Raw genomic sequence first — 18,560 nt, 5'->3', positions numbered from 1 at the left:
ACTTCAATATAGGCACTGAGGCATGGCGACATCCATGCTGACACCAATGAGCGTGAGTACATACATAGGCACAAAAAAGAATTAACAATTAAGGGCAGTAGGTAGGGTGTAGTTGGTTGTTTTTACTCTTTGAGGGACCCACTGCCCAGATCCCAGATAAATCTACGGAGGCTTATTCTTTTGCCTCTGGGCTTTTATCTTTCTATTTCTGTATACATTTTCGTTTCTTCTGTTCTGGCTGTGTGGCCCCTGATGCCCTCCCTCCTTTTCCTTCTCTTGCTCTTTGATCTTCCCAGATTTCTCCTCCCATTTATTCTCTCTGCCTGCTAGTCCGGCCTGTCCTTTCTCCTGCCTGGCTACTGGCCGTTCAGTTCTTTATCAGACTGATCAGGTGTTTTAGACAGGCAAAGTAACACAGCTTTATAGAGTTAAACAAATGCAAGGTAAAAGAATGCAACACATCTTTATATCACTAAACAAATGTTCCCTGGCATAAACAAATGTAACACATCCTCAACTAATATTCCACATCAGTGGGGTCTATCAACAGAGACAGAGCACCTTAGAATCTCTAGAAACAGTATTTCTGGGTTCCTTGCAACTGTGTATCTGAGAAGCTGGTGTGACCTGCTGCAGTTCTCAGGTTGACTAAAACAAACTCAGCTGGCCTCTCCTGAACCCCCCTGAGGCTGCTTGCTAACCTTCAGGAATAAGCAGCTAGCTCTGAGCTGGGTGTGCGGCCCTACTTGAAGTTGGCGAGAAACATGTGCCTAGCAGCAACCACCTGGGAGCGCAGCTGGCTGCTGCTTGGCATCCACAGGCTCACGAACTGCGTCCTGGGCAGTCTCCTGCCCACTGAGGAATACAGGCGCTGGGTGTACAAGCTAAGGGGTGGATATGCACACCAATCCCGCCAAGGAAAGACTCCTCGAAGCTGTTCAGTAATACTAAGAATATGCTCCTAGCTTTTGTTTATTGTATAACTGGGAGGAGGCAGGGAGATAGGATCTCACAAAGCCCAGGCAGACCTCAGACTTGCCAGGTAGCCTAGGATGACCTTGAACTTCTGATTCTTCTGCCTCCACCTCCTGACACAGGTGTGCACCACCATGCCTGGTCATGTGATGCTGGAGATGTAGCCCACGGCCTCCTGCATGCCAGGCGAGCCTCTGTCCACTGAGTTACATCTCTGGGCTTTATTATACTGAATATCGATTTTTTTATCACATAATATATCTTGAATCCCCTTCCCTTTACTCCTCCCAGGTTCTCTCCACTGTGCCTCTCATTCAGATCCATTCTCTGTCTATCATTAGGAAACAAATAGGTTTCTAAGGGATAATAAAATAAAATAGAAGATAAAAACTAACACATCGGAACTGTACAAAACAGAAGAGCCCAAGAGAAGGCACAAGTATCAGAGACCCATTTGTTCACACAATCAGGAATCCCATAAAAACACTGAATTGTAAGCCATAATATATACGCAGAGGACAGACGCAGACCCTTGCAGGCCCTGCAATGCTGTCTCGGCCTCTGTGCGTCCACAGGAATCTGCTCATGTTGGTTTAGAGGGCCTTGTTTTTGCTGGTGTCCTCCATGGCCTCTGCCTCTGACACTTTCTGCTGCTGCTTCTGCAGGGCTCCCCGGGCCCTGAGGGGAGGGATTTGTACATATCTAGTTTAAAGTATAAATTTTTCATGTAGACATGTTTGTTGCCCAGTCCTCCCAGCAGGCAATTCTGCATCCCTGAGCCTCCTTCATTCTGGTGGTGGTATAAGAGACAGGCCTGTATGGCACTGCCTGCCAGCGGGCTCACATGTTCTGCTGACATCTGTCTCAATGCATTTGACACAGGACAAAAGCAATGTTCTTCTAAAGACGATACAATGCAGCACTTGGCTTTGTGGCTATCGTTGCTAACTAGGTACTGACTCTAAACCCTGCCGTGTGTTGCAGAGTTCATGTCTGGCACATACTTGTCTAAATTCAGTGGCTGCTCCGGTGTCCCTGCCTCTGCTGTGTGTTGCACAGCCTGTTTACGCAGCCCCCACCACCACTCGACGTCATTCGGTTTCAAACCCAGGTTACAGCAACTCCAAACTGGATGGGAGGAGGGCTGGGTCACCTCACTGTTCCCAGAACCTTCCATGAATTTGCAGTTTTCCTGGAAGCCTCTCTGCCCACCAGGAGAGCCTGGAAGATTCTCTATTACCTATTTAAAGGTCATGCTGGCTCCACACCCAAGCTTACCTTCATTCAGAGACAAGAAAGGATTTTCAAACCAATGGGTGTGACGACCAGGCTGGTGGTGTGACCTGCTAAGTGAGAGACAGCCAGGGCATCAACAGTCTTTCTCCAGTTGGATCTCCGTCATCCTGTCGGAGCCTGGCTGAATGCATGTGGGCAACAGGCACCCTGTGGTACCATGTCATTCTGGCTGAAATGCATGCGGGCAACAGGCACCCTGTGGTACCATGTCATTCTGGCTGAAATGCATGTGCATGTCAATGGGCTTTTCAACGTGAACTCCTCAAGTCAGGCTCCACATCCATTAGAGACCCCAGTGCCCCGGCGTCAACGTTTCTTAGAGTTCCAGGATGTGCATCTGAAATCTGTGTGCCTGCTCCCTGACCCTCATCTGCCAGAGTAATAGTCACTGAAGGATGTGTCGGTGTGAGGGGGAGGTGACAGAGAGGCTGGATGGAGACACAGAAGGGAGCACTGACAAAGCAGACGCTCTGATGCCACTGAGACTTGGGTCCAAGCCTTTCTACCCTACCACAGCTGTGATATTTTAAAACTAATTTTTGAGACAATGTTTCTGTAAGTAGCCTAGGTTGATCTGGAACTATCCTCCTGCACTTCCTTCCTGGGTGCTTCAGTTACAGGTGTACACCACTAGAGGGGCCCAGTGAGAGGCCAACACGAGGTTCCCTTGGGCTGGCAGGAGAGGAGCATGCTGTATGCAGCCTCTCACACCACTGCCACCATTTGTCCTGTTTCCTTCATGCTAGGTTCAAAGCATGAAGGAAGGCTGAGTAGGGCTCCCTGACAGGAGCAGGCTGTGCGGCAGCTCTTGGCTAGGTACACTCAGGTCCTGGGTGGCCAGGAGCCTGATGCTATGGCCAAACCATGCTGTTTCCCGCCTGCCCTAGTACCCATTCAGGCATCACAGCCAGCCTGCCCACGGCTGTGAGCTCTATCCTTGGCCTCCTTGAAAAGCCTAGTGGGGCACAGATGGTGGAGGGAGGTAGGCCTTTCTGAGGCTCAGTTCCTGGTCTAGAAGGCATTCCTGCCGTGGTCCCTCCAGGACCTGCTTTCAAAGAGCAAGCTGAGCTTTGAAAACTACCCTGGAAGATCGACATAAGATCCTCCCCAGCCACAGGCTTTGGAGCAGGTGCTTATTGTGTTCTCCACTGGGTCCTAGTAGCAGCTCACAGGCCCCCATTAAGACAGGCCCATAGATGCCCACATCCCAGTAAGGGACCGATGGTACTCATCAGTGGGTGCTGTCAAGTGATGCTGTTGTTAAAAAATATCTAAATGACCTAAAAGTCCCAGTGCCACCAGCCACGGGGAGGGTAGCCTCTGGCCTTTATGGACCCAGCAGCTTACAGAGTTGATTCTCTTAGCACTGCAGAGCCCAATGTGGGCTGAGCCCCTGCCTGCGGCCCCCTCCTCACAAAGGAGCCCCTGCAGCCAGTAGGGACTGCAGCTCAAATCAGCTTTCCAAGCCCTTCTCTGCTGACAGCCATGTCCCTTCTTTCTCAGCAAGGCACTTGGGCTCAGAGTGGCTGAAAACTGTGCCCAGGCTAACTGAGCACAGACAGGAGATTTTACTCATGTCTAGCCCATGGAGCATGAGCTAACAACAGCACTCAGAAAACCAGCCCTCCCACACAAGGACTCCTGTGTCTCAACCACCAGATTTATTTTCATTTTTATTAGGCAATAAACAAAGGAATAAACAGAGATGAAGAGGGGAACTAATAGGTTTTTCTTTGGAAATTATTGAAGAGAATTAAGTTGCTGTCGCTGCTTCGGCTGCACGAGCCTGGAGCTGCACCTGGAGAGGTATTTAATACCTACAGCACGTAAGCCAGTGAAGAAGGGAACTCCTCTCCCCAGCCCCACACACATCCATAAACCCTGGTGGGAGAAAATTCCACTAATCCTTGACACATTCATTTAGAATTTACTCTAATCACATGCACAGCCGCAACAGGAAATAGACAGAACCCCTGAGCACACGTCAGACAGCGGACTATCTGCTGTGCATGGCCCAGCAGGCTCTGGGCTAATCTGATCTCAGGAGCAGGTTATGGAAAGCAGCTGTCCGCCCTCTTGGACAGAGAGTACAAGGCCCATCGACAGGGAGGTAGCAAACCTGGGCAGGGAGTGACCAGCAGGCGGACCTGGACCTGGTCCCCTACCACTTCAGGTCCTGCTGCTCTGCACGCAGGTCACAATATCCGGCAAGAGGCTGTTTCTGTTCTCCTTAGTGACCTGCGGGAAGAGGCAAAAGAGCACGCGTAAAGAGCATGTCCCTCCTGTCTTTCGGACCAACATTTTCCTGAAAGCAGGGGATGGAGGCAGAGGCTGGCTCTTCGGGATCATCAAGGCCCATGTGGAGGTACAGGATGGCAACTGAGGGAGTGGGACCGAGCCGCTGCAACCTGACTGGAGAGAAGCAAGGAGACGCCTGGGCTGGACCTGAGCCCCAGAGAGTACCACACAGCAGCAGCGGCCCACAGCTCCAGTTACTCACAAGGACAGCGACATCTACCTGGTTCGTCACAGACAAGGTCCCCATTCATGGCCACCCATGGCACCCATCTTCCTGCCCATCACTCTTCTCGGCAGCACTGCCTTCATGCAGGCCTCAGAACGTGGCTGCACTGTATCCCTTTGTGTTGCTAAGTAACCCACACTAGATGGCTGGAGCACAGGTTCCCTGCCTGGTCAGCTGCTGGTGGACGTCTGGGTCCTCTCATTCTGGAAAGCACTGTAAATAACGCTGCTATGGGCATTCGTTCAAGCTTTGCATCACGTGTCTTCAAGTCTTCCATGTGCATGCCTAGGAGTGGACCTGCCGGCACCGTGACTGCCTAGGAGTGGACTTGCCGACACCGTGACTGCCTAGGAGTGGACTTGCCGACACCGTGACTGCCTAGGAGTGGACTTGCCGACACCGTGACTGCCTAGGAGTGGACTTGCCGACACCGTGACTGCCTAGGAGTGGACTTGCCGACACCGTGACTGCCTAGGAGTGGACTTGCCGACACCGTGACTGCCTAGGAGTGGACCTGCTGGCACCGTGACTGCCTAGGAGTGGACTTGCCGACACCGTGACTGCCTAGGAGTGGACTTGCTGGCACCGTGACTAACACACACCTGAAGAAGCCAGAATTTTCTCAGGGACAGCTCAGCTCCTTCCCACCAACAGGGTAGGAAGGCGCGGGTTTCCCAAGTCCTTTCACCTCTCTCTAACTGTGCCATGGAAGGCATCCTAGTGGGTGTGGTGTGGTGCCTCGTGGTCACGATGGTGGGGTGCCTGTCTCCTCTATGTCTGCCTTGGCTTCCTCATGCTCCTTGGGAAACAGCCACTCAAACTTGTGCCCATCTTTTACAGGTATACTTTACTTTCTTAATGAGACAGTTCTGAAGTCAAGGCCCAGACTTGAGTAACTGATTTTCCTATAAGCATACACCTTTCACCTGAGGTTGGGGCTGGAACTCTGCCACTGAGTCCGTGGCCTGCGTGGCATGGCTCCTCCCTGGACAGACCTTCCCAAGCAACCCCTCAAATCCCGCCCTGACTATGCCACTGGCAGAAGGCAGAAGAGGAAGGCAGCCGGGGCAAGGACGGGATCCCAGGGCAGGGGTTCCCAAGGGCTGGCTTACTCACACTGAACACCTTCACGTCATGCCTGTTCCTGATCTCCTCCACGAGGGCCAGGGGCTTCCCTTTGGGAACTGGGATGGTGCCAAGGACAACGGTGCCTGGTGTGGACAGCGTCTGGCGGACCGCCTGAATGAATGGTTGGCTGAACAGCTCCATCTTCCCAATCTCATCAATGACGCACACGCTGTGCCCAGGGCTGCGGCTGGGACCGGCCTGCAGACAGAAGGCACTGTCACTAGGACAGTAGAGTTGGGGCTGAAGCTGGGACCGGACTGCGGACAGAAGGTACTGTCACCGGGACAGCAGAGCCTTGTGATCTCGATCCAGGAGGTCCCAGCCTGACTACCCACCAGCACCCACAGCAAGGCAGCTGGGCTGTGCCTTACACACCAGGGGACTGTCTCCACACACACAAGACACAGGTATGTCTGCAATGCTCATAGGAAAGGCTCCCTGGGACTGCACCTCCCTGCCCCTGAGTTTCTCTCAAAATGTGTTCTCTTCTAGAAGGCTCAGTGGTAACCGGGCTTCCTACTTACACACCTAAGAAACAAAGATTGTGAACCGGGAAAGACAGAGTGTCGTGGGTGTTAGGGGAACAGGACAGCTGTGCTGGGGACCTCGCTAGTCATGGGCTGTACTCCTGACGCCAATGGGAAGGAGGTGGCCACTGCAGGCAGGTGCCTATGTATCCCAATCCAGTCTAAAGTCTACGAAAAGTCACGAAATGAGATGGGAAAGAGTCTGGCTCAAAGCAGAAGTGGTCAGAACAATGACAATTAACCTGATGATCAAGCAATGAGCTACCTCAGAGACTAAACTTCTAAGAAGAATTCGATGGGCACGGGAGGGGGTGAGATGGTAATGGAGGGTAAAACTTATCAAAATGCATTGTGTACATGCATGAAATTTTATTACTAAATAAAAATAACTTAAATAGAACTAAAATGAAAGTTATTCAGAAATAAGCACTGTTGCTCTGGTGCACTCCTACTGCTATATAAATGGATATAATCACATCTGTATTTTACATGCAGAACTGGCAGGTGATATAAACATGTAGGTATACAACACACACAAAACAGATGAATGCACAAACAAATGGATAAAATCAATGTTGTTAAAAAGAGAATCTCAGATTCCCCTTGGATTCAAGTCCCTTTTGTCCCTGAAAATGCAGCAGCCTCCCAATGTCCATGGATCATATTCCACCATGTTCCCCAGCCACACCTCCCCAGGACTGGTCATGTGGCCACTAAGGGTACAGCAGAAGAGGCACCAGGCCCTTCTCAGGTCGGCTAACAAAATCCGGCCACCTCTGCCTTGGCCTCCCTCTTGCTGAGGGCATGTGATGCCCTGTTGGAAGGGGCAACTGCTGAGCACATGAGGTCATGCACTACTGCCAGCTGTGAAGAGGGGATGGGGAGGAGCAGCAGCAGTGGCCCATGCTGGGACAGCCCACAGGTAGCAGGTCCAGGCTGTGAGGAGAGGCAGGAGCGTGGTCTCCTGGTCATGAAGGAGGCGCACTCTTTCTGCTTCCCATCCCCAGCACACCCACAGGGACACCAGCCTGAGGGTCTGCACAGTGGATTGCTTTCACCATGGAACTCTGCAACTTACTGGGGTTACAGAGCTGAGAAGGGAAAGCTGGGGCTGACACTACCTCCACCGGCAGGAAGAGTGCCTGTGGGGTCAGATGCTATCTGCTCCAAGGTTTTTCTTCAAAATTGAGTACCAAATTGGGAGAAAGAAAATGCCTGCCAGCAGTCCGGGATTTTAAAACGCAGCCGATTACACAGGAAGGTCTCTTTCTGGAGCTGAGTCATGACAATTGACCCAGCCCTTACCAAAGCATGGACGGCACACAGCCACCCCAGAGACAGCGGATGGCAGCAGCCACCTTTCTAGAAGCCAACATGTGAGAGATGGACAGAACTGTTTGGAACACTGACTGACAACTTTGAAAGCCATCAAATCAGACAAGGAGAGGTACTGGGAAAGAACACGTGCACACTGTGTGTGCTTGCCTAAGCACAGTAAGCACATGTGGTGCGTGGTACAGGCACATGCACAAGTGGCTGCAAGCTCATGCTGCTGCTCCAGGGCCCTGCAGCTCTCCAGAGCATGCCCACAGAAGCGAACGGATGCCTGGGCCAGCAAGTGCAGTGCTTGCTGCTCCCTGATGCTGCTGCTCCAGGGCCCTGCAGCTCTCCAGAGCATGCCCACAGAAGCGAACGGACGCCTGGGCCAGCAAGTGCAGTGCTTGCTGCTCCCTGTAGACCCTGGACCTTCTCACACCCTCATTCTGTCCAGGCTGCGGAAATTGCAAAAGTAAGTTTTTTAATAAAAATGGAAGTGATTCACATGTCATAGAGAGAGGGGTTGAAGGTCAGGGCACTGAGAACAGGCAACATACAGCTTGCTTCTCCAAATAGTTCAACAGGGTATTCAGAAGAGCTTAAAAAAGAAACACCACTCTGCCCCAACTGCTGTTTTCACAGATGGATTCAAGCCGACCCAGAAGGAAAGAACAAACAGGTCAAGGGAAGCTTGCCCTGTGGACCTAGCCCAGATTCTGAGCTCCCGAGTTATGGCCCACAGCACCAGGCTGAATTTGAATAAGACAGCACCAGGCTGCTCTCAATTCTAGGACCTCCCCGTGCAACTCAGCTGGAATGCCTCTTGGCCACACAGCAGTCACTGTGCCTGGCATCTGGGTGGTCCCCATGTCCCCAAAATACAACATGTGAGGGCCACCTCCAAGGGCTGTGTATCACCCTTGCCTTGTGTATCTCACCTGTCCTGCACCTGGGTTTGGCCAGCATTCCAGCTGATTTGAAATTCTCAGCCACAACAGGAAAACCTCCTAAGAGTAAAGATGCTGCCTGAGTCCTAGAACCAGTTGGCTCACCAACAATGCTGGGACGCTCACCAACCACGCTCACCAACAGTGCAGGAAGGCTCACTGACCACGCTCATCAACAGTGCAGGAACGCTCACCGACCACGCTCACCAACAACGCTGGAGCACTCACCAACCACGCTCACCAACAGTGCTGGGACGCTCACCAACCATGCTCACCAACAATGCTGGGATGCTCACCGACCACGCTCACCAACAGTGCTGGGACGCTCACCAACCACGCTCACCAACAACGCTGGAGCACTCACCAACCACGCTCACCAACAGTGCTGGGACGCTCACCGACCACGCTCACCAACAACGCTGGAGCACTCACTAACAACGCTCACCAACCACGCTCACCAACAGTGCTGGGACGCTCACCAACCATGCTCACCAACAACGCTGGGACGCTCACCGACCACGCTCACCAACAGTGCTGGGACGCTCACCAACCATGCTCACCAACAACGCTGGAGCACTCACTAACAACGCTCACCGACCACGCTCACCAACAGTGCTGGGACGCTCACCGACCACGCTCACCAACAACGCTGGGACGCTCACCGACCACGCTCACCAACAACGCTGGGACGCTCACCGACCATGCTCACCAACCATGCTCAACCCTTCTCACCCAGCCTCCGCTTGCAGACCCTCCCCACGTGACAGGATGTGCTAGGACTCCTCTTGGGTAGATAAACCCATGTCTGCATAGCCCAGGTAGAGCAGCAACCATAGACCACAGTGATTACTCAATCCAAGGCCAGTTTGGTGGCCTGAGTTTACAGTCACAATGATTACAGCAACATGGGTGACTATAAAAATATGAGCAGTTTCTATTTTCTTTTTCCATTAAAAACAAGAGACAAATTGTTGACTTGGTCAGCAAGCACACAGGAGCTCTTACATAAGCCCGAAGCCAGACACCAAGCATGGCTTGGCTGAGCAAAAATCAATTCTTTATGTGAATCCAATGCCCACAGCCGGGCTCTGCACTCAGAATGTCATCAGCCACTTCTCACTGCTGCCTGAGCATGGGAGGGAAGCATGGACCCCAGGGGAAATAAACAAGAAGACATATCATTCTCCGCCTGCCCCCAGCTGCTAGTGACAGAGCAGCCACCACAGCCCAGAGCAGACATGTGGGGGATTCCTAGAGGGACTGAGGGAAGGAGGGAGGAGGAGGTGGGGGGAGCTCAGTGGGATCCTAGAAGCAGCAGCTACAGGTGAGCACAGACCGCAGGACCCCAGGCCTCTGAAGACGGAGGCTGCCCTTGGTGGGCGGTGAATTCCTCAGCAGCTCCAGGCTCCTCCTATCTGGTGCACAGCAGTGCACAGCACATGCCGTAAACTGCGCAGCACAGAGCAGAAGGACAGGGAGCAGCAGTACAGAGTATCCACGGAGCCCACACTGCAGCTAGCTCTGTGCAGCACAGAGCGGGGGATATAGATCTGCATTAGAGCCTCCCTAAGCTGAAGTACTTTATACATGCTTTGGGGCACGTGACAGCTCAGAGTGATAGCAGAGTAAGGCGTCTATCTTCAGCAAGGCTCGATGCTGGAAGACTTTTGAAACTGTGAGACACAACCCGATTACAGAAAAGAAGCCACTGTGTTCAGGTGGCCAGCGCATCCCACAGAGCACAGAGGCCAATGGGCTTTTGAGACAGAAGATGTGGACTCACGTTTCTTAGGACGGGTAGTGCCAACTGCTCAAAAGATGCTAGGTCCACCACATACTGCCCCACTCGGCATTCGGGCTTTCCAGGTGGAGGCTGTGACCTGAAAGGAAAGACACTGATGCGGGCCCTCCACGGACCTCTGGGGATGGGCTGTTCCGCTGAGCCACTCCGCACACACCCTTACCAATCAATCACCCACCAGGGTGGGAGTGTGTACGTTTGGGCCCGCTGGGGTTTCTCTCCTGAAATAGGGGCCTTGATGATGTCAACACTACTTCTGCCAATGTCAGTCTTGGAGTGTAACAGTGAAGTCCCCGCAACTCCCATAGGCCCACATGCCACTGCACAAGAGCTGAGCTTGTCTGTCTGAGCCTGATGGTACAGGCCTGCCATCATCCCAACCAATCAGGAGGCTGAGGCAGGAGGACAAAACGCTTAAGGACTTCTTGAGCCAGAGTTGAGTGCGGTGTCAGCTGGGCAACTTTAAGACTTTCTCAAAATAAAAAGTAAACAGAGAGTGTTGGGCGTGGTAACACACACCTTTAACCCCAGCACTGGGAGGCAAAGGCAGGACCCCTGTGAGCTCCAGGCCAGCTGGGGCTGGATAGCAAGACCTTGTATCAAAACAATACAAAATTAAGATCAATATTAAACAGATGGCTGAGGAGGCAGCTTAGCAACAGAGGCTTGCCTAAGATGGGAAAAACCCTGCATGCGATCTTAAGTGCCTCCAAAGAATCATAGTTAAAAAGTAAATACTAGTACTAGACAGAGCTAAGAATCACAGGAGAAATGTGTATGATTTGTGGCCAGAGTTTTAGATCACAGAGGACTTTTAAAATCCTTTTTCACAGGATGGTCTGTTTTCTTTTTCTGGAGGTCCAAGATAGGCGGGGTGACCTGGTTATCCCCGAGTCCAGTTAGACTCTCAGCCCAATGATGGGCAAATAAACGTATATGGGCCCCACAGATGGCTTTTAGGGGAGTCGGCGATAGGGAAATCATAAGAAAGTGGCTCTCAGGATGGCGAGACGGCTCAGCATGCAAGAACACTTGCTGCAAGTTCAAATCCTCAGCACCAGTGAAAACCACTGGACATGGCCATGCATGCTTGTAGGCCCGGTCCTGCAGGGGGAGAGCAAGACTGCTGGGTCTTGCTAGCCCGCATGCAAACTCTAGGTTCAGCGAGAGGCCCTGTCTTGAGGGACTAAGGCAGAGAGTGACAGAGCAGGACACCAATGTGCTCCTCTGGCCTCTGCACAGACGCATGCTCCACACACATGCACGCTCACACAGAGAAGAACTGCCCCCAAGGTGTGGACAGTACAGGCTAGAGACAAAAGACATGAAGAAACAAAACACCAGTACCCAACTCTGGACAAAGGCCCCCGAGCGCCGGACAAGGTGACCACATCAAATCCTATTCTCCTCCCGCCCTGCCTGACTTCCTGAGTGTAAAATCCATCAACAGGCACGCCCGAGGACTGCAGGACCTCACTGGCTTTCTGGATCAAGGTTGTCTTGCCAACCCCTGGAAGAGACAAAAGAGGAGATGGGTCAGGATGCTTTACCTCGCCTGCAGGGCCACCACTGGGAATGGAGCGGGCTGCAAATGGGTTTCACGACTATTAACTGTACTGCCATGCTGATTGCTCCAGGTGTGGGCATTTTCATTCCCAGTAGAGACCAGGGGTGACAGAGCGGCATGAAGTCACATCTAACACAGTCCCGAATGCATGTGGAGCCCAGCTTCCTTTCCTCCTAGATCAGTGGTTGTCAACCTGTGGGTTATGACTCCCTTTGGGGGGTTGAACAACCCTTTCGCAGACGTCACCCAAGACCATCATAAAACAGACATTTACAACACAATTCATTACAGTAGCAACGTTAGTCATGAAGTAGCAACGAAGTAATTTTCACGGCTGGGGATCACCACAACATGAGGAACGGTATTAAAGGGCCACAGCATTGGGAAGGTTGAGAACCACTGTCCAAGATTTATACTTGTATAAATCTAAAGTGTTCCCCCACCTGCTCGTGTGTTTGATCAAGTTGATGATTTGTGTAGGGGGAGGAAGGGGTCTTGCTGTCAAACGTTTAGGGCAGGAAGCCAGGATGATCAAGCTGGGTCAGTAACGAAGGGCCCGAGGGTTGCAGACCTCTGGATTTCCAGCCCAAGCTCTCTGCTTCTTGGTTAGCACCATATGAAACAGCAGCCCCAGCAGCTTCCGCTGCCATGAACCAGGCTGCTCTGACCACTGTGGCCTTGGTTGTCATGTTGGACTGTGTCCCCCAAAACGTGAGCCTCAAAATATCTTTCTTCCTTGAAGCTGCTTATCTCCCGTGTTCGGTCACAGCAATAAAAAAGTGACACCCCCCTACCCCCCCCCACCCCCGCATCACCTAGGGCCCAACCTGGCCATGGGTAAAGGCACTGGGAACCAAAAGCTCAGCCTCGAGAGCTGCAGGCCTACATTAGTGTAAATGTAACAGGCTTCTTCTAAAACCCACACACAGCTCAGAGGAGGTCACGTGTGAACAGGGACTTGGAAATCCAAACCCTTGGGTTTGCTAGTGGTCAGCAAATAATCAGACAGTAAAGTGAGTCCAAAAGCAAGGGGACTCCAGAGACCGCAGGGGTGAGTCCTGCAGCGCAAGGGGCGGAGCACTAACAACTTGGGAGACCAAGGCTGGGGGTGTGGTGCTTACTAATCCAGGATGCCCTGCACACCCCTGGCTCTGCTAGTACTCGGGGTGGGGGGGAAGCGGGGGGGGCTTGGGGAGGGGGAGCATGTGGTCCTGTGTTCACTCAATCTCCGGTGAACACCACAGCAGGATGCTGGGGACCCAATGCATCCCGATTTCAAACGCATGGCGTGCTGGCAAGGCTGGCGCGTCTCCTAACACCGTCCTCTGCTCCTCTCCAACGCCTCTGAAGGCTCAAAGGCCTCCGAAGTCTACAAAGTCCACCCCGGCCTCCGTGGCTTAAGACCATGGTGACAGCCGGACGCTGGGGACCTGAGAACCGCGTATCGCCCTCTTCCCGGCCTTCCCTCCCGCCGGGCTGCAATGCACCAAGCCAGACCGCAACTGCAGCCATGGCCGGAGATACGGACTATCCAGGCCGCGCCCCCTCCCTGCCAAGTCTGGCAGGCCCTGGGTCACCTGGAGGCCCGGTGAGGAACACGTGCCGCGCCATGTGTTTTGGGGGTCAGGTGCAGTACAGTCGGGGTCAGAATGGGCGGTCAGGCTCCGCCCCCTTCGCAGAAGGTCACGCCCCTGCCGTCCCGGAAACTACAGTCCCGTAGCCGCGCATGCGCTTCCAACTTGCGTGTCGTTTCCCCCATCCCCCCCCCCCACACACACACACATTGCGCACGCGCATGTTTCCCCGACGTGGAGCTCTGTTGTGGTGGCTGTTTGCAAGGTCTGGAGACAGGTCCCTAAGGTGCCTGGTGCTCCTATGTAACAAACTCACGTGCGTGGGAATGTCAGGTACCTTGCCATTGCTGCTTCGGGTATCCTGAGTTCCGTCCCTGAGACCCTCACCCCAGGCTCCAAGTCAGCTCCTGTGTAACAATTGGGGCCATAGGAAGCCTCTTGAACGACTGGGCCTTGCTGGGATTCGGATTCCTTGCTCGGTGTTCGCATTGCTGTAGAGCAGTCAGCTGGGGTAAAGTTAACCTTGCTTTATCCCGACCTTTAGCTCAGTATTTGAGTATCTGAGACAAGGTAGCGGGGGTCTAGTTTAAAGGTTTGATTTAGCTTTTTATTGCAACCTGGAAATAGGATGAGTAGCCAGTGAGCTGACGTGACCAACAGAAAGGGGCTACCAGAGAAAGCAAATAAAAGGGACTTCTCTTTCCAGAGTTCTTTCCGTCCTTGGTTGAAACTCACTGTCGGGACTCCCCTGCTTTGGGGGAAACTAGCCCAAAGCTCGTGTTTCAAAGTTCAGTTTGACCCCAAGCAATGGCCTCCCCTAGACTGTTTGACATGAGTAACTGGCATTCATCCTAAACACTAGAGCCTGTTTGCAGGAAGCTTTTAAACTCACCTAGGTTGCTGCCTGCTGATGTAAGCAGACTTTCCACCCTATCCAGATACAGTAACCCCTGCCTTGCTTCATACGTCCCCACCCCTGGCACAACCCACAGCTGCCTACAGGCTTTCTCCCCCCAAGAAATTGAGGGATCGTCACCTCACTTAGCTACAAGACTCATTTCCACCAGCAACTGAAGTGGCAGTGGCCTTGGGCCAGGTACCTATAGGTCTTTTCAGTCTAGCATGGGTGTGCTTGGACTCGTGATCAGTCACGCTCCATCCTGGTGGAGAAAGCAATTTCCAGGAGTCCGCTCCTTAATGAGTTCGTGTGTGTAAAACACCACACACACACACACACACACACACACACACACACACACACACACCAATCCTTTGTGCTCCCTTCAGCAGCTGATATATGCCAATCTAACAGCTCAGTTTCCTGCTGCTTAAAAAGACATCACCTAAAAAGACCGGCCTGCTACACCTGCCGCCATCAGCCCCGCACCGTTTATAATCCAGCATTACTATAACGGTATATTACTTATTATCCCACTGAGTAACCTCCCTTCCGCATCTCGCACCTGCATGCAAACTGGAATCAGCGAACAGCTGATGTAAGCAAAGTAAACCCATAGGAGAATCTAACTCAGAAAGAAAACATGTATACAACTCTAAGTGCCTCTTGTATCCAAAATATGCATTTTAAGTATTACTCCTTTAACATTTTCCATCACTGACAAGCAGAATAGAATTGGAGGGCCCACTGGGAGCTGGTTGTCTCCTTTTCTCGCCTGAGTTCAGTAGCTCAAAGACATAGAATCAGATATAAAAAGGCAGCATCTCAGGAAACAAAGAAAATGTCTACATAGCTGCGCTCACTCTTGAGTGCTGCCCCTCTCCTTCTCGTTCTCTCTGTTAAGACGGGATCTTTCTGTAGCCCAGGCTAGCCTCAAACTTGAGCTTCTGCCTCAGCTTCCTGAACGTTAGGATTACGGACATTCACTGCCAAATCCAGCTACATGGAGGTTCTTTACCCGTAATATATATACATACATATATATGGATGACAGAGTGTATGTTCACTATATGATAACTGATCGTATGAACACTTCACACAGTCCTACATTTTCCACTGACAATGACATAGTTTAAATGCTTTATATTTAGTAAATTAGCACCAAAGCAAATTTCATGCGTGTGTGTGTGTGTGTGTGTGTGTGAGAGAGAGAGAGAGAGAGAGAGAGAGAGAGAGAGAGAGAGAGAGAGAGAGAATGAGACTAATGTAATTGTGTGTGTAGAAGCCACAGGACAACCTCTGGTGCTCCTCGGGAACCATATACCTTGTTTCTGAGACGGTCTCTCACTGGCCTGGAGCTGGCCAAGTAGACTCAGCTGGCCAGTCCTCCCTTCTTCCTTTCCTTCTCTCCCCTCTTCCTTCTTTTCTACCTCCACGCCTCCCTGCACTTTCCTCCTTCCTCCTTCATTTCCCCCAGATGTGAGAGTCAGGCTCTGTCGTCCCCAGAATCATCCGCATGGTATAGCACAAGAAGGAGGCATCAAGCTTGTTCCCGTAGGAGCCGCTGGTGACTCCTGCCACTCCCAGGTGAGGTTATCCTGTCAGTCAGGGTGGAGCTGCCAAACAAAGTGTTGAAGAGTCTGCTGCTGGCCTGGGACAGGGGCCCTCCAGAGGTCATTCGTTTTTCTTCATTGCCTCCTGTGTCTTCCCAGTGAGGGGAAATGCCGTGGCTCCTCCCCTGGGTCCATTGTCATGGTCCCTTTAAAGCTGCATCTGTCTGAGACCCTGTGGAACGGGGCAGACTTGTGTGTGCGTGTGGATAAGTACTCGGAGGCCGGAGGCCACCCTGAACTGCCGTTCTCAGGTGCTGGCCATATTGGTTTTTGAGACCAAGTCTCTACTGGCTTAGAACTTGCCAAGTAGGCTAGACAGGCTGCCAGTGAACTCTAGGGATCTGTCTGTGTCCACCTCCCCGGTGCTGCCAGTGAACTCTAGGGATCTGTCTGTGTCCACCTCCCCGGTGCTGCCAGTGAACTCTAGGGATCTGTCTGTGTCCACCTCCCCGGTGCTGCCAGTGAACTCTAGGGATCTGTCTGTGTCCACCTCCCCGGTGCTGGCATTACGAGTCCTGCCACCACACCCCCTTTCTAAAAAAATCCTGGAGACTGAATTCTGGTTCTTACAAGGCAAGCACCTCACCAGCTGAGCTGTCTCCCCAGCCCACTTGGGGCACTTGAGAGTCTGCTCTGTGTCATGGCTGAACAGCTGCTTGTGGGCCAATGAAACTGGAGACTCTGGGCTCTTGATTTCTGTCCCCCTTCCCCCTTGTGTGAAACAGATCTGATTTCAGGGGGTAGATGGAACCTGTCCCTTCCAAAAGCCCCTGCCTCCCAGTCCCTCACTTTGTTTCCTGAAGAGGCTCCACTGTAAGGGAAAAGCGGAGTAAGGAGTTGTTGCATAAAGAGAGGGCTCGGGCCCAGTACTCACAGCCTCAGCAAACCTGCATTTGAAGATCTGGAGCAAAGAGCTGTTGGGCTGTCTGACTCTGTAGCCCAGCAAGACAGTGACAGACCTCCACCTGTGTGCAGGAGAACTAGGCTAGTCTTGGATTCCCTGGGCTCAGGCCCTCATCCAGTCAGCCTGGCCTCGGGGCACAGATTAGAATCTCAGGATCACAGAATCCATTTGCAATCAAAACCCAAAAAACAAAAAAAAAAAAAACAAACAGCAGACTTAAAGGAATAGTCCCGGACATTTCCCATCACTGTGTGATTATAGCTCCATTAAAATAAAATGAAATGAAAAGCACCTGCATGGAAATAATTGGGACAAGGTAATCTGAAATATTGGCAGTGACGGGGTAAATGATAGAAGTCATTTAAATTTCAGCATTTTAGATTTAGTGTTTTCCAAATGATGAATAGTATTTCTGAAAACACACAAGCCCATTGCCGCACACCAAACATGCCAGGCTGTGGGATTCAGGCCCAGCTAGGGTAGAGACTCTCCTGAAAGCAGGCGTGTTGGGACACATACCTTGATTGGGCTTCATTGCAATGCGTGAGGGGAGTTGCTTTGCTGGGTGGGACTCTTGGGGTCCATTACAGCCTGACTTAGCAATGCCCCTCAAAGTGGTCCTGGTGGAGCTGTGTGGCCCAGTTGCATGCACCCTGTACAAAGCTCTTAGCACTGAGCCAGGAAACAAATGAAAGGCTGCTCGGCTGTCTGTGAGGCCCCGGGGCTGTGAGGGTCCTCGGTGATGAGCACCCCTGCGTGTGCAGACCCCGAGCGGGCCTGTCACCCTTAGGAACGCCTCTTCGCTCTGGGACTTAGGGTAAGGAGCAGGGGTGGCTCTCCTGACTAAGGGGACCCACGGCTATTGATACCAACTATGTGGGCAGAGCCAGGTCTCCTACCACAGTCCCCAGGAAGTACTTGGTGACTCTCATACAAACACTGACTTGGATAGGAACCACTGCTGCCCAGCTTGGGTACTGCTGGGGCTGAGGGGCTGAGGAGGAGCAAGATGTACTTGCTCCTCCTACACCAGAATGAAGCCAGACACACCAGCTGCTGTGGGAATGCCGTGAACAAAGGCAGAGAAGAGAGGCTGGGAGTCCACATGCCAACTGGCTAAGGACGATCAGGAGCTTGGTGCCTCAAGGTGCCTGAGTTGCGGAAAATGATTAAGATAAACACTGAAGAATTTCAGCGTAAGCATTCCCTGTGAGGCGCTTTGGTGTAGTCTCTCTCCAGTGGCGTGTTCTTGTGCCACTTTTCCTCCTCCTCTTCCCTGTAATGACAAAGCATCCGCTCACCTCCCTTCTAGCTGGGACCAGGCAAGGCTGAGGCAAGAGATGGACTCTACTCATGACAAAATTCAAGAATTACTGTTAGCACGGGGCAGGCATTGGTCCAACCTGGCACACCTGACAGAGATGCTCTCTTCAGTCCGGCACTCTGTGCTCCCCGTACGTGGCTATGACTCATCTGGATGAGACCTCCC

The 18,560-nt window shown here is 52.2% G+C and overlaps 1 protein-coding gene across 1 annotated transcript; it reads right to left on the bottom strand.

Moving 5' to 3' along the window:
• Positions 1-3,931: 3,931 nt before the first annotated feature.
• Positions 3,932-13,830, bottom strand: Ntpcr (nucleoside-triphosphatase, cancer-related). Its single transcript, XM_075977695.1, has 5 exons — positions 13,660-13,830; positions 11,863-12,025; positions 10,498-10,594; positions 5,912-6,121; positions 3,932-4,509 (listed from the first exon to the last, which is right to left on the bottom strand). The coding sequence occupies exons 1-5, from the start codon at positions 13,691-13,693 to the stop codon at positions 4,441-4,443; spliced, it is 573 nt and encodes a 190-aa protein (XP_075833810.1). The 5' UTR covers positions 13,694-13,830; the 3' UTR covers positions 3,932-4,440.
• Positions 13,831-18,560: the final 4,730 nt, after the last annotated feature.

Source organism: Microtus pennsylvanicus, chromosome 6 (genome assembly GCF_037038515.1).
Source record: "Microtus pennsylvanicus isolate mMicPen1 chromosome 6, mMicPen1.hap1, whole genome shotgun sequence".
Classification (NCBI taxonomy): Eukaryota; Metazoa; Chordata; class Mammalia; order Rodentia; family Cricetidae; genus Microtus; species Microtus pennsylvanicus.
Note: the sequence above shows the minus strand (reverse complement) of the source record. Positions and strands in the feature narration are given on the sequence as shown.

What these genes read in the sequence shown, in the direction of transcription:
- Ntpcr (XM_075977695.1), bottom strand. Translation starts at nt 13,693, where the DNA reads ATGGCGCGGCACGTGTTCCTCACCGGGCCTCCAG. An exon ending in CACTACCCGTCCTAAGAAAC is followed by an intron (nt 6,122 to 10,497) that starts GTGAGTCCACAT and finishes TTCTGTCTGCAG; the next exon opens with GCCGGTCCCAGCCGCAGCCC. An exon ending in ATGACGTGAAGGTGTTCAGT is followed by an intron (nt 4,510 to 5,911) that starts GTGAGTAAGCCA and finishes CTCTTCCCGCAG; the next exon opens with GTCACTAAGGAGAACAGAAA.